Here is a 15,303-nt window from a genome sequence, read left to right as displayed (position 1 = left end):
ACAAGAAATGTCGCAAGTTCCCTAGATTAACGTGTATTTGCTTGCTTCCCATCTGATATTCTTTTCGTCTCAGATCGAGTTTTTTTTAGCTGGAGGCGATGGAGGTCTCTTCGGTCTCTTCCTAGAACTTTCAGCCATTCTCGCAGTACACTTCACTGTAGAACTTGAACTCCGTGGGGGAGGGGAGGAGCAGGAGGGGGTGGGAGCAGAGCGTGCGTAATTCCGTTGTCTCTTTCTCGACTGCTCTGGGCTGCACTGAAGACGGTTTGACCGGTATGTTACTCCTTGTCGCCACCTCAGACATAAACTGGTATTGCAAGACTGGACGACCCGGGGCTAGTCGGTTAGCACGCTAATTCTGGAGGAGATCTCTGCAATGCTATGCATATTCTTCGATTAGAAAATGTCAGTAGTGTTATTTCTTCACATTCTATTGATATGTATAGTTGATTTTTGAATGCATTACACTTCAAAAGTTCACAAAAAAGACACATTGTGCCTTTAACATGTATTCCTTCACACTACTACAACATTTTGCCTATGTTGAGATTTTCGGATAGTTTGCTACCTTAGCATGTATTCTTTCACACTACTACAACATTTTGTCTACGACATTTTGTGACTTCTACAGTGGGCATCGCTTTCAAATGACCACTTCATTCGCAAGATTACGGCGCGGAAGCCGCGCGGAAGCTTTAGTACCACTTTCAGCCACTGTGCGCCGCTTCTGCCACTGTACATCGCTCTGCCTGCCGTCCCTTACATAATTGTTGCCGAGTAATCCCAGCCTACTTAATTCAATAACAAAATAAATCATGCATAATTAAACATTACCTCGATTTAGGCTACTTGGGTATGGCTTAAGGCTTGACTACACGAAAATCGAAATCGAAATTTGCTGTCTACATTATTGTCAGTGTTGGGGTTAACGCCAACCACGCAAATCAAAACAGTGGTGTGATAATTGAGCCAGTAGAGAAATAACTGTTCAGAATTAATCTGTAGCCTTGGGTAGGCTTCTGCAGAAAACAATGTTGTTGCCGATTTAATACTATCTGGCGACGTTTTTAACAGGCTACATAATAGAGGCTTAGACGACTATGACCCACGTTTTTGGTTTTCGTAAATTAATTTGCCCTACTTCTTGACTGCAATGTAGTCAATTGACTGCTTGACATGTCATTTTTTTTTTCTGTAACGATAAACAATTACATCTGCTTTATGCCGCAGAATTACATTCATATTTGGCTGACTGCAGGCAGCGCCACTTCCCTCCCCATATTCCAAGATTAAGATAGTATGAAGTGCTTTTTGTATAGGCTACTATCATAAAAAAAATAGTTAAAACTTAATAGCTATTTGCAATTTGACAAAACACTGGTCCTCATTTTTGCGAATGCGAGGACGATATGAGCCTGTTGCATTTAGTTAGATGTCCGAAGTCACGATAATGTTTGAAAACCACTGGCTCGTAATCACAATAATTTAACACACGACAGTTGGATAACCTACTTCATCATGTCCCCATGCCTACATTTTTGTGAGTAGCATAGAGATCGTTAAAAACAATAAAGTTAAGGCTCTCCGTTTGGGACATCGAAAACTTATATTTTTAATAGACTACCGTCGAAGATGCCGACTTGCAAAAGCCTCGGGATAACACGTTATCTTCACTATCATCAGTCATGCCCCTTGATCAAAGTGGGGAATGAAATAAAAGTTTGATAACCACTGGTTTAACAAGTTACTTGCAGTCCAGAACACAGAATCTGTTGCAATATTCTGATGATCGGCGATGATATCGGCAAATGTTTGTTTTCCAAAGTAAGAATTTCACTTCACCATGCACCTTCGACAATACCTGGCCTACCTGGTATCATTACAAACATTATTCTGTGTCCTAAAACTGGCATATTTTATGGCATTGTGTCATGTAAGTTCGTTGCAAAATCTAGAGAAATGTGTGAGGTGGTCAGCGGGGGACAATTGAGACACACATTGGATTGTGTTATTACTTGAACATTCCACACTATCCACAGCTGTGGTAGGCCTATCAGGGGCAGGAGGATTACTGTCAGCGCAGGCTTTATATAAAATTCTTCAACAGAAGGCCTCGAATGTTGTCTTGTTTGTGGAGCGCTTTGCTTCGCTTCTATAATTTCGGCTTCATTGAAAATGAGGGCTTCCCTCAATGACCCTCCGAGAATAAAGGTTGAATGAATGAATGAATGCAGGCTTGCCCAAAATAAAGGCATGTGGTTAGCGCAGCCTACAGTAAATAACAGACCCGCCAGAATGTGCGTTATGATGCTTTTTACGAAAGCAAGATGTTTTGGTACCCACGCGACACTGCATGTTCTTAAATAACATTGATCATCAGTAATATTCGACCATTAATTTCGGTAAATGGGCAAGCGTGACCACCTTGATTGGCTGATTGGCTGATGATTGTAACGCGGGCATGATTCCAAACACCTCCCTTACGATGATGAGTGACAGGTCTCAGAATGCGCGCGCACACAAGGACGGAAGATGATGAATAACTGGGGCCGTAGGCTATTCACAAAGGCTTTTATCTTACTACTAGGAGTAGGCTACTCCTAAATCGCACTTAAAGATTTTAGATTGGAGTTTTCTCTTAAAAGTTATTCACAAAGCCTTTCAGACAACTCCTAAACTAGGAGTGAGTCTTCGTGGCTCCTGTTGCGCATAGGCTATTTCAAAACATCGCAACGTAAAATGCCACAAAAAAGCTGTTTATGAATAGGTCTTAGTGAGTTAGGAGTCCTCTCGACTTAAGCTGTCCCATACTTACGTGCTACTTTTAGGTCTAAAATGCTTCGTGAATTACTTTTTGTGAAAAAATTAGGAGTCCTAAAGTTAGGAGTGACACGCCCATTATTTTTAGGAGTTGCTCCTAAATTCGCCAGTTAGGAGCTACTTTTAGCCTTAAAATTCTTTGTGAATATGGCCCCTGAATAAAAAGGCCTAGCCTAAATGAATCAAGGCAAAACAAATAGCCTATAGTAGCCCAATGAAACATACGGATTGATGTAGTATCTTGTAACATTATTAAATTATTCTGTTACTATGCCTACGTTTGCAAAAGAGAACATTTTAATTTGATTCACAATAATGTTACATTTAATTTACACGTTGACAATGATTAGCCTAGTTTTGGTTGTTGTTGGCGGCGTTATTGCATGTTAGTTATGCCTACAATGCAAAATTGATTCCTCGCGATTGGAAGCTCCTGTAGCTGCATAGGATTTCAAAACCGCAGGTTTGTGAATAGTTCTGTGAGTAAGGAGTCCTCTTGACTTCTTTTAAGCTGTCAGAGGTGGGAAGGTGTGATTTTTGGGGGGAAGGGCCGGATTAACTGGGCACAATTGTCTGATGGCCCCCTTCCCCAGCCAACGGAATCGGGTGGTTAGTTAATAGGCCTATCGTGAAGATTTTTCCTGCCATCTAAGGCACGAAGCGCATCTGTGAGGCCAAGCCTCACCAAGTAGCTCGTTTGTTTACAACTAACATTCCATTGAATTAAACTGCTTTATAGGCTATGCGAAATAGTTTTCAACATTTTGAATATTAGTGTCGGGTGAATTGAAATGTTCTCAAAGTAGCCTTATGGCTGAAAGCTGCTTGGGGGACCCCCCAAGCAATATAACCATACAAACGCTTCCTGTACTCATTGTTTCAAAAGGAGTAATTTTGGCTTTGTCAGAACTGAAGAGCTGTGGACTGCACGGCACGGTATGCCCAATGAAAATAAATTAACATAACGCAACACAACACAACACAGACCCCTTCTCTCGGCCAGTCACTGACATGAACGAAACACAGAACCCGCTTCTCTCTCACGGCAGTCACTGACAGTAACCTAGAATAAATGCATGGGGAAAAACACTTCCCCATGACAAAGACATCGTAAAACACTGAAAGTTAATATTTTGTCACTAGCAACATTCATCTGTCCTTTGTCAAATTATGTTCCAAGTACCCTATGCGTAATTCTGCTTCATAAAGTTGAACAAATAAATTTGCTTATTTCACAGAAAAATATAAAAAGCCAGTCTACAGTGCAGAGTTGGTAAGTTATGGTAGGCCAACTTGCAGTGAACATACAAAGAGTGGAAATTATTTCTTTTGCAGCTGAGTAGCCTCAGGTGCGCACGTAGACATATATGGCCGAACATGCAAGCCAATGAATCGCGGCTCTCCGACAATCACGCCGTTAAACTTAAATAGGTTAACATCACTCTAAGTTCACCTTCAAGCAAGGAAAACGATGATTTGAAGACATCTGTTTCGTTGGAAGGGCAAGGGGTAGCATCAGGGCAACACAGAGACAGGCCCGATGGCAGGGCTGTTATGAGAGTATTAAAATATGGGATATTCTACGGAAAACATTAAAACGGCAAGACAGGGGGAAAGTTAAAATACGTGGATAAACACGGAAAACGTTGGCATACATTGTTTCGGTTCCGTGCACAGGGATTATTTGTCATACTATTAATCACATATGATTATTTGTGAAATTGTGCAAACAGGCTAAAAACACATTTGAAAAGGAAGGACTGGTAGCATGCAAGCTCACGGGAAAGATTGATTTAAGAATGTTATCACAAAGTGTGTGGCTGTGGCGCCGGGCGGAAGACAATTGGCAGGGGAGGGTCATGTCTTTTTTAACAATTCTGTCGGAGGGTCATTGAACAATTTCTAGCAGGCAAGAGAGGGTCATGCAACTTCCAACTGAAGCACTTAAAATTCCTCCGGTGGCCCCTTCAATAAATAACGATCAGTCCCTAGATTGCTGCTGGGCTATATGTCTTGGTTCTGTGAACAACTCATTGTCAAACGATAGCCTATCTCATGCGGTTGCATCCATTACAAACAAACATGCAATGTGAACGTCTGGGATTGGGGAGAGCACTAAATGCTCTACCGAATGAGCACGAAGTCAAACCTTTAAATGAAAAACACTCTTTAATAATCCAAAAAAATAAACCGCTAATGAAGTAAACTTGTGACCATCAAAAATCGTTTATATTTCGTAACTCCGTGATACCAGGGCGTGAACTGGAAGGCATTTGGCTGAGCAACGGAGGTTAATATGCTCCATGTTTTGTCCAAATGATGACTGTCTATCATCGTTGCACTCGGAGAATACATTATTTCTAAACCAGTCTGCTAAAGTCTGCAGTGAAGTCTGTGTAGAGTTTTCCAGGCTTCATTTCTTTTTACGAGACACCCTGCTCACTTGAGCCATCTACCGGTTGTTTGGGTTGTTGCAGCGTCTCACTGGAAAAATACAAATTATTTTTCCAGCGGACCGCGAGTGAAGCTGGCCAAGTCGAAGCACTGCCCACTGTACATTTTGTCCACTCACACTGGTATATTTCTCCTAGATTCACCAAAAGTCAGGAATCTAACGTCACATGCACTATTGCGACCATGATCCGAAACATATCATGTCCAGTACCATTGGAAAGCTCTGTCTTTGCTGCATTATGCTATGCAATCCAAATATGGACAATTCATTTCTATCAGCAACCAATCGCAAAAGTTAAAAGGCGGTCCTGGCTGAGAATGGAATATCATTGGCTGTGTTTCCAGGCTGTTTTCTCAAAATGAGTTTCCTCTCCCACTCAGAGAATGAAATCTCCACTTCAGAAGCACTTACATACAGCAAACTTTCCAGTCTTATACCTAACCATATTTAGAAGACTTTTACAGGGGGGTTTGTTGATATATAAGTATAAGTATATATACTCTTTTGATCCCGTGAGGGAAATTTGGTCTCTGCATTTATCCGAATCCGTGAATTAGTGAAACACACTCAGCACACAGTGAACACACAGTGTGGTGAAGCACACACTAATCCCGGCGCAGTGAGCTGCCTGCAACATCAGCGGCGCTCAGGGAGCAGTGAGGGGTTAGGTGCCTTGCTCAAGGGCACTTCAGCCGGTTCCTACTGGTTGGGGTTCGAACCGGCAACCCTCCGGTTACAAGTCCGAAGCGCTAACGAGTAGGCCACGGCTGCCCCGTATATATTATTCCTGGCCTGATTTTACCCTATTTTACCCTATAATATATTATTCCTGGCCTGATTTTACCCTATTCACCTGTAGAGTCTTGCCTTAATGGATGTTGATAGGCAGATAGTTTAATGGATGTTGATAGATAGTTCAGATGGATGGATTAATGGTTTGAAGTAGATGAATGGAGAGAAAGTTGGATGGAAGGTGCCTTGTATCCTTGTTGAATGGAAAGAGACACAGAGAGAAAGGGGGCCTAGAAACAATTGAGCAGATGGCAGTTGGAACATGTGCAACTCAGATTAATTACAACATTATGTTGATAAACAAATACTTTAATGGATGTGCATAGGTAGATAATTTAATGGATGTTGTTGATAGACAGATAGTTTAATGGATGAATAAATGGTTTGAAGTAGATGGATGACAGACAGTTGGATGGAAGGTGCCTTGCATTTGTGTTGAATAGAGAGAGAGACAGGGATAAATGGAGCCTAGTTGAGCAGATGGCAGTTGTATAGTATAAGTAAGTATACTCTTTTGATCCTGTGAGGGAAATTTGGTCTCTGCATTTATCCCAATCCATAAATTGCCCATCCCCGCCCATCTCCTTATATGGTCTGCACTTCCTGTCTCGTTAGTTTCCCTCCGTTTCTGCTTGCACCTGTTTCCCGTTATTGTCTTGTTGGTCTCGTCCAGTCCTCTGTCTTTCTGTTAATTAGTCTGTGTATTTCTACCCCCCTGTTCCTCTGTCCTTTGTCGGTTTGTCTCTCTGTTTATCCTGTCCGAGTCTTGTCTGTAGTAAGTTTGTAAATTTGTAAGTTTGTAATTTAGCAATAAAGTGTGTTTGTTTGAACATCTGAGCCTTGTGCTTGGGTCCTCCTGTCATCCTGACACTTTGGATAACAGAACAGTGCATTTCCATGCACTGTAATAATATAGATATTTGCAGTGTATTAACAGTAACATTATAAAAACAGAATAAATATGGATATTCAGTATGAACTGTAGACAGGTAGTAAATAAGAAATGAGCTAGTGTTGTGATAATGCCAAATCTCATGGCAGTAGATTTTAACAGAATGTGTATACAATGTTTTTTTCAATCATTCAAACAGGCATAACACATGCAGTAAGAGAGGCAGGGCATCTACCTGGCTGTCCAGACCAAGAAGAAGGACCATGAAGAAGAAGAGCACAGACCAGAACTGAGCAGCTGGGAGAAGAGCTAATGCCTTGGGATAAGCAATAAAGGCAAGTCCAGGACCTAATGGGAAACAGTAACTCAGCATCAGGGACTCTTTGTAACTGTACTCACCACAACAAAGCAGTGCAGTGTATAATAAAAGCTAATCTAAGGCATATCACAAGAGGTGATTGTGTGTCACCTTTGCTTGAGGAAATTTTCTGTAACTGGACCTCGCACCCCTGATATACAGTGATATACAGTACAGTGCTTAAAAGGAAAAGATATACCACTCATAACAACATGGGCCATGTCAACGCCCAGCTGGTGAGCCATGAAACCCAGCACAGAGAAGACGGCAAATCCAGCGAAAATACTTGTGCAGCTGTTGAGTATGCAAAGGCCAATGCAGTCTCTGTTGAAAAAAGTAAAACATCACAAGCGGGGTGTAGCAATACACAACACAAGAAACAAACATCCTAACACAAGAAACAAACACGACATTAAGTTCTGCCAAAATCGGTTGAGTTAACACTCTTAACAGTCTTAACACTCATACATCTTGGTAATGCCTCTGGGCAGTTCTTTTAGACGAACAAATTCATGCTCTTATTCAAATGAATGGGGAGGCATACCTACTGGCGCTTCAAAGGTGAATAAAGATTTTTTACATTGTTATAAAACCTTTAAAATATCTAAACAATCACAAGTAGGGCAGTAGTTCATCACAGTCCTTCCATTGCAACTGGACTGATGAAAGGTGCACATGTAGGCTACATTGTATTTGGGAAAAGCAGAAGCAGCATAATGTATTTATTTATTTATTATTAAACAAAACAATCCCTGTCAGTTCCATGCAGTTTTCAACAGCTATCAAGAAGAGAGGTCATGTCATGGATTTTTGTGAATGTTTCTTCTTCTACATATGCATAAGTTTAGTCATCTAGTTCATATGATATTCAGCTTTATTGTCAATGCACAAATTAAATACCAGTAGTCTAAAACACAATGCCGTTTTACCCAGTGGTGCAAATAACTGACATGTCCAAAAGGGCCTTCATGAAATGCGTTGCTAGACTGTTCATACACATTTTAACGGGCCAAGTTGAAGAGCTACTGTCCGTTATTGTTTGTTTGTGCAAATAATATGCTGATTCATGTTCCCTTGCATTTTGCAACTATGAGGTCCATGGTTAGTCTGGCTTTCGCCAGACCAAGCTCAATCTTTTAATAGTTAATAGTTTTGCATATCAGTAGTTAGTGATGGGGACGAGACCGCCTATGCCGAGTCCGAGACAAGACCGAGTCTTTGAAGGGTCGAGACCGAGTCGAGACCGAGTCCGTTGGTTTTCAAATACAGTCGAGTCCCGAGTCAAGACCGAAGTCTTTGAGGAAGCAAGTCGAAGTCGAGACCAAGACCATAAAACATGTCAGTTTTCATATTCATGATTTAATATCACCCCAATTAATAATCAACAGTTAGGCCCAGGCTTGGAATTTCACCATTTTAGGGGCAAGGCCACTTGGCCTTCAGTTGGGCATATTTGGTGGGGGGCACAAAGGCCACATGTCAGGGCACCAAGGCCAAAGTAGTGGGCTATAAAAATAATCAAAGTTGTATTCAGCCTATTCACAGCAGTAGACCTGCATCACTGTATGAAACATTACAAAAACATGAAACATGACATATTACATATAACTGTAAATCATCTGATCATCTAATATTTAGATGTCTAGGCTATATTTAATATTTAGATATTTTTTATATTTGGCCTGTTATGGAATCATGTATTGAACAATTTAAGCACAGCTCAGCTTTAAGAAACTCAAATAGCCTAGATGCATGCTTAGCATTTTTTGATCATTAAGACTCCTTTCACAAACTCTTCCTCAGCTGTATATCCTCTGATTTTAATATTTACCTATATCTAGGCAATATTTGTAACATTTATTTTGTATTTGGCCTGTTATAAAATCATGAAGAACGATTTAAACACATTTTGAAACCTAAAGACCAAAGTTGGAGACATGAATGTAGACCTTGCTGCAGATTACATTTTTAATTTAACCGGAATATACTCTGGAACGGCTTACTGTACAGGGGACTGCTTTATTTCTGGTAAGGTCTGCTGTTTATTCTGATATATGGTTTGTCATGTGTTGAACTAAGGGTTCGTGAAGTATTCCACCGAGATGAATGGGTAGGGGAGATGGGTATAGCACCTTATGTAGATGTGTCTGTGTGATGAGTAGGCTTAATGATTGCGAGTATTTCAACTGAGAAGAATGGGTGAGTTTGGACTTGCCATGCTCTGTCATTTTCTCCACTGTGTAAGACTGAATTAGTTTGCGCTGTGATGCTAAGATTATTTTGACAGGCTATAGGCTAAATAAAAATCGCTATTAAACGGACACAAAGCAGAATATTGAAAGAAGGGGGCACCAAGGCCAACGCAAGGGGCAAAGACGTGGCTGCCGTGAAATTTCATTTTCATTTTTTTTTAAATATGAACATAAAAAAATGCGCTGGTCTCGAGGACTCGGTCTGAAATTACGAGTCCTTCTCCTCCCACTGTGGTCCGAGACCGAGTCAAGACCGAGTCTTTGAAGGAACAAGTCCGAGTCGAGTCCGAGAAAGCAGAAATCGGTCTCGAGACCGGACTCGAGTACTACATCACTGTCAGTAGTAATACATGTCACGCAGCAGTGTGAATCACGGAAAGCGACACTTCTAAATGGAACCCAACCCACTGTACAGTAGCTCAAGGTCTATGGCTAAAGCAGCCATAATGAAAGCGTTATCATCGTTTGGATACTTCACACACACATGTTTTTTAATTGCATAGACTACTACTACCAAGCTGGAATCAAAGCACATCGACTCCCCTCTAACACCCTAAACAAGCACTTCGAACAAACAAAAAATGTCTCAGTCTCACGGTATAGCCATAGGCAAAACTGTATTGGACCGGTGTAACGTTGGTACTAAATCATCCATCGCAAAGAATGATTTTTTGTAGCGTGCAACAAATATGTGTAGGTACAGCCCTGCCCTGGATACATCTCTCAACGTGCGCTCTAAAACATTTGGTTTAAATGGAGATGTAGATCACGGGTGCGTTAATAAATCTACATTGCGGAGTTGACACAAATTATTCACTTTGACGAATTTATGTAGTTTCAGTCCTAGTTACTTTACTTTGAGCCATGCTCTTCCTTACTTGAATCACCTTTGAAAATAGAGGATTGAAGTAGCCTATATGGGTGTTTGGGAATGAACGTTGACTCAGATGCTTCTTGAGACTTTGAGCTAAATGTCCCAGCCCGGTGTTTGATGCATCATCAGGTTATCTTTCAGGTAGCCTATATTTTCCATTAGAAAACCATCACGTAGCGAACGTGTTGTGGCTAACTCACTTAGCTCCTGTTAGTAGCCTAGGTTATGGTTATAAGCAAATGAGATGACAGTGCAATTAGTGCTGTTATCAATTTTCTTGGTAGCCTATAACCGCATTTATGGTTTTCTACAAATCCACCAATAATCAAATTGGCCTCTATCACTCAACCAATGCTAACGGTAACATTATTTTACCTACTCTAGGCTATTGATATAACTTAAGATTAACGTACCCTACCTGCAGTAAAATCCAAGCATTCCCGATAAACATTCGCAGATTTATGTCGGCTTCAAGAAGAAATGGGAATTACATGTCATGCAGAAATCATCCTACCCTTATTAGACGTTCTCTGCGGTAAACTACAGTCTTGTCCTTGTAGGAAGCGTAGTGTCTTTCCAACCCACTTTAGATTAACTTCCAACAAAATTACGTCTCACTGCAATGATGCGCCATCTGGTGGACAAACGACTATGTGACGCCAATACTGGAAATGCAGCCAAATTATTATGTTGAATATTTGGTTTTCCTTTAATCCTACTGAATTTGTAATTATGTATTGGCCGTTGTAATTGCCGATACTGATGGTATGTGCGTACTTGTGTGTGTGTGTGTGCGTGTGTATATGTGTGCACCACCATCTACAGGCCAATGAGTGTACAGTCACTAAATGTACACATAACTTAATTTTTTTAGACCCCCCCCATGGATGAAATTCTACAAAACTTGGCATACCCCCAGAGAATGTCAGGTTAATCATACACATAAAATTTGGTGCAGTTCTGAACATCTTAACTGAAGAGAGGGGCGATTAAAGCAGAATGATATTGCATTTTCATTTTTTACCGGGGTGCAAATCACAAATGAGTGATTATGGGCTAGGTTGATGTGGGCCCTTGAGACCAACATACCATAAACATTTCTTTATCCTCGGTGCCACGGTTCAGGTAGTTATTTAGGAAAAACTGCATTTTTTGGGTTTCGGGGGGCCCAGTGCAGTGGTGGAGTGGCCCCCGGGGACCAAACAAAATGTTTCCGTAAAAGTCTAGTGGGGCTACATACCCACCAAATTTCATGTGCCCCAGTGGTTCGGTGTCCCGGGTATCGTTGAACCAAAATTCAGGAAGTAGATGACGGGGACTTTGACTTTGACAATCCCTATATGATGATTAAGCTAGCGGCGGTCATAATAATATACAAAATACTAAAAGATTTCTATAGTTACTAGAAGTAGTACTAAAAGAGAACACTGACAAGACTTGCAAAGACTTAATAATCCTAATCCTCTCTTGAGCCATCGCTGACTGGATGTGAATGTTGCATAATACCATGGAATTCTAAAAGCAGATGTACGCACTGCGTCCTCTCTCCGCCCTTCCTCTCCAGTAGCATTTGATCAGTGCTTAACTTGTGATCATTAAATAATCAAACAATCATCAAACAATATTCAAACCTAAACTCTAGGTTAGTCTAAACTCTAGACTATGTTATGACCCTTTTCTTTTTTTTACCAGATACGTCATTAGTCCTTTAAGGCCTAGGCTATTTTCAGTGTAATTTTACTATTGAGCTCTTTGGTCATTGTAAGGGCCATCTATAGTTAGGGCTATGCTATATTGTTTTCAAGACAGTGGCTACCCATATCTATGAAAATATGATGTGATCATACTTGATATGCTATGTCAAGGAAAAATACTTTGTGTCTCATGATTGTTACATTCATGTTACCTGAAGCATGATGGTAGAAATATCTATTCAAAAGCACAGTTGATCTGTTCATGCTATGATCAACTTTTGATTCTTTGATATGGAAACCAAGTTAATTCTTTTGGGCTATAAAATTAGAATTTCAGCTCAAACTTGGATACCATGTACCAGTTATTTATTTGCTGAAATTTCAAAACTCAGGAACGACTTAGCCTACTGTACAGAAGAATGATTCATATCATAAAATATATATATATTTATGTAAGGGATAAGTAGGTCCCGACCGGACCGGAAGGGACCTATTTCCCGATAATGACCGGCTTTCTATACACTATTCCGCTTATTACAAGGCTACTTGCCAAAATGAAACAATAAACTCCCCACGATATGACTTAACCTACATAGCCTAGGCTATAGCCTATTTGTTACCGTTTAATCGTGGCTTTTGCTGAGAAACAAATAGTTGCGACAACACGCTGAACTTGAATCAAAGATTCTTTAGAACACAGCTGACCAACCGTCTGCTTTCACTTTTGAATGAAGTTCCAGTCCTTGCGTAGTGATATGAAAGATGTGAATTAGAAGCACAAAACCCATTTTCCTTGACAGCGGTCTGTTATACTTAGCAACGGTCTGTTATCGAGAAATAGCAGACCACCGAACGTTGGGAAGGCCCATTCAAGTGAATATAGCATTCTTCAGCATTATGAAGAGCCGTGTAATAAGATTAGAAAATTAGAATTAGGCCTAAATAACTGTGCCAGAGTCCTGCAACGAGTTGGGTAAAATTTGCTCAAACAGGTGGATTGTGACATTCCTAAAATTCACGGGCGGGGGTGTGGGTGGATAAGGAACTCCTTGCGGGCGGGTAGCGGATGAGAACCAAAACAGTATTTTAGTTTGCTGAAATAAAACATAAATGAAATATATGTGCAATATTTGTACGTCTAAATTACAATTACCACATCACAAATATGTGTTTTAGTCAACGATAGCCTACAACCTTTGACCATCACGTCACTACTGTGACTTTGATTTCTTTGATGCATCTCGTAGTTGGAGGGTTGCCAGCATAGGCATAGGCCTACATATAGCTATTGTTTGTGATGCTCAGGTTGTATTTTTTCAAAAGTCTATTTGTGCAATGTTCTGATGCAGCAAGCTTTGGGTTATGGTTTAGCCCTATTGCAAAATGTTAGAGAAAAATGCACGAGTTATCAGGTTCCATAGCCTAGGCCTATTTAAAGGTGCCGATGGTAGGCTACTTGAATCGCGCAAATGAAAGCACACTTTAGGCTATATTTCATTAGTTCATTAGCTTAAGATTTTTAGCCTAAGATTTGTTAGGCTGTTTCATAGAGAGCCTATATTGTGATGTTGCGAGGTGCGAGATAAAAATATAGTACTTTGATTGGAATGATTTCAGCTCGTGTGTGATTTATCGCTGGCATGGTTCAGGTAACGGGCCAAATATTAACGGGTCTGGGCGGGTCCAGATTTAATTTTGATATTATCACGGGTGACGGGTAACCTGACCTTAGCCAGATTAATTTTGTTCCGCTTAGCTCCGCCTAGCTTCACTCACATCCATCTGGGACCTCTTCCATTGATAGTGATTTCTGCAACCGACTTTATGGTTCAGCCAATCAGGACGCAGGGCGGGAGTTTCATAGATGTGACATAGCGTAGAAGCGACTGTGAGACTGTTATTAGCGTCACGGGTTGGCTTCGATGTGAGTGTTTGAAGTAGCACGTCAATAGATGACGGACAAGTGGCTTATTCAATCATATGCAAGAATTTTTTGATTGGGCCCAGCCTTCTGAAGCAAGACTTCAATGGATCGGTTCCAGATGGATGAGTGGAGCTAGGCGGAGCGAAATTCATCTGGCTAGGGTCAGGTTAGGTGACGGGTCAGATCTGGTGCTGAACTTTACGAACCTGTGCAAGACTCTGAACTGTGCTTTCGCAGACTGGTTCTTGTTTTCCATAACATTTTGTTTTTGTATGGGCCTCTATAAAGTCACTGGTTCTACTAACCTGTAGCAGTTGTTGTTGTATTTATTGTAGCTCCCAAGAGCAGTGAGGACACCCTGGCAAACAGCATAAGAGAAAAATACCTGTGTCCCCGCATCAACCCATACCTAAAGAGGTAGAATGAAAAAGAAGGGTAGGAAAGTATTTTTAAAAGACAATAACTTTTTAAAAATAACACACACTAGTACTGTATTATGTGACTCCGCCCTCATGCTGCCCTGTCATTCTAGCTAATTGCATTTTTATGTAACATTTCCATACTCTGACCTCTTTTAATTTTGTTGTTGTGGGTAAGCCTATGTGTGACTAAATTAGATTTTAGACACATTATAACAGTGTACAACTGGTAGTAAAATGTAAAGCTGGTTAATTCCATGACTATGCAAAAATGGAAAAGAATATGAATTGTACAGATAAAAGATTAATAATAGTAATTGATAATGATCAAATAAAAAAATAAAAAAATGAATAAGTATAGATTAAATACAAATAAATGATAATGTTGTAATAATAATAATAATAATAATAATAATAATAAAGGGACATTGGCAATGACTGGAAATGACAACAGTTGGAACCTCCACATCAATTAAGTCCAGGGTTTTCACTGAAGTGGTGGGCATGTCTCTGTGTTGAGGAGTCTAATGGCCTGAGGGAAATAGCTCTTCCTTAGGGCCCTATCATGACAGTCAAAAGTGCATTGTCACTCACTAGTCAAACGCTTATTCAAATTTAGTAGGATGTCCAGTCCACATTGGGAGGGTTTTCATTATCAAACGTCGAGCGCATGGCGCAACAAGGTGTTCCTAGGTTTCTTAATCAGTCATGGGTGTGTTTGGGGCGTAACATCATTTAAACCAATGAGAATGATATCTGTCATTCCCTTTAACGGCGCAAAGCGCGATGTCAAAGAATGCATTGGTATTTTGACATCCAACGG

At 40.5% G+C, this 15,303-nt stretch overlaps 1 protein-coding gene across 3 annotated transcripts in view; it reads right to left on the bottom strand.

Moving 5' to 3' along the window:
- LOC125310761 (sodium- and chloride-dependent betaine transporter-like) overlaps nt 1–15,303 on the bottom strand; it is a 30,978-nt gene that overhangs the window by 7,169 nt on the left and 8,506 nt on the right. For all 3 annotated transcript variants that reach the window (XM_048268435.1, XM_048268436.1, XM_048268437.1), the window contains 3 exons: nt 14,367–14,470; nt 7,517–7,641; nt 7,195–7,307 (listed from right to left, as the gene is read on the bottom strand). In XM_048268435.1, coding sequence (XP_048124392.1) covers nt 7,195–7,307; nt 7,517–7,641; nt 14,367–14,470 — 342 coding nt within the window. The remainder of the gene's footprint in view (nt 1–7,194; nt 7,308–7,516; nt 7,642–14,366; nt 14,471–15,303) is intronic.

Source organism: Alosa alosa, chromosome 17, assembly GCF_017589495.1.
Source record: "Alosa alosa isolate M-15738 ecotype Scorff River chromosome 17, AALO_Geno_1.1, whole genome shotgun sequence".
NCBI lineage: Eukaryota > Metazoa > Chordata > Actinopteri > Clupeiformes > Clupeidae > Alosa > Alosa alosa.
The sequence above is the reverse complement of the archived record's forward strand: the minus strand, read 5'-3'. Positions and strand labels throughout refer to the sequence as shown.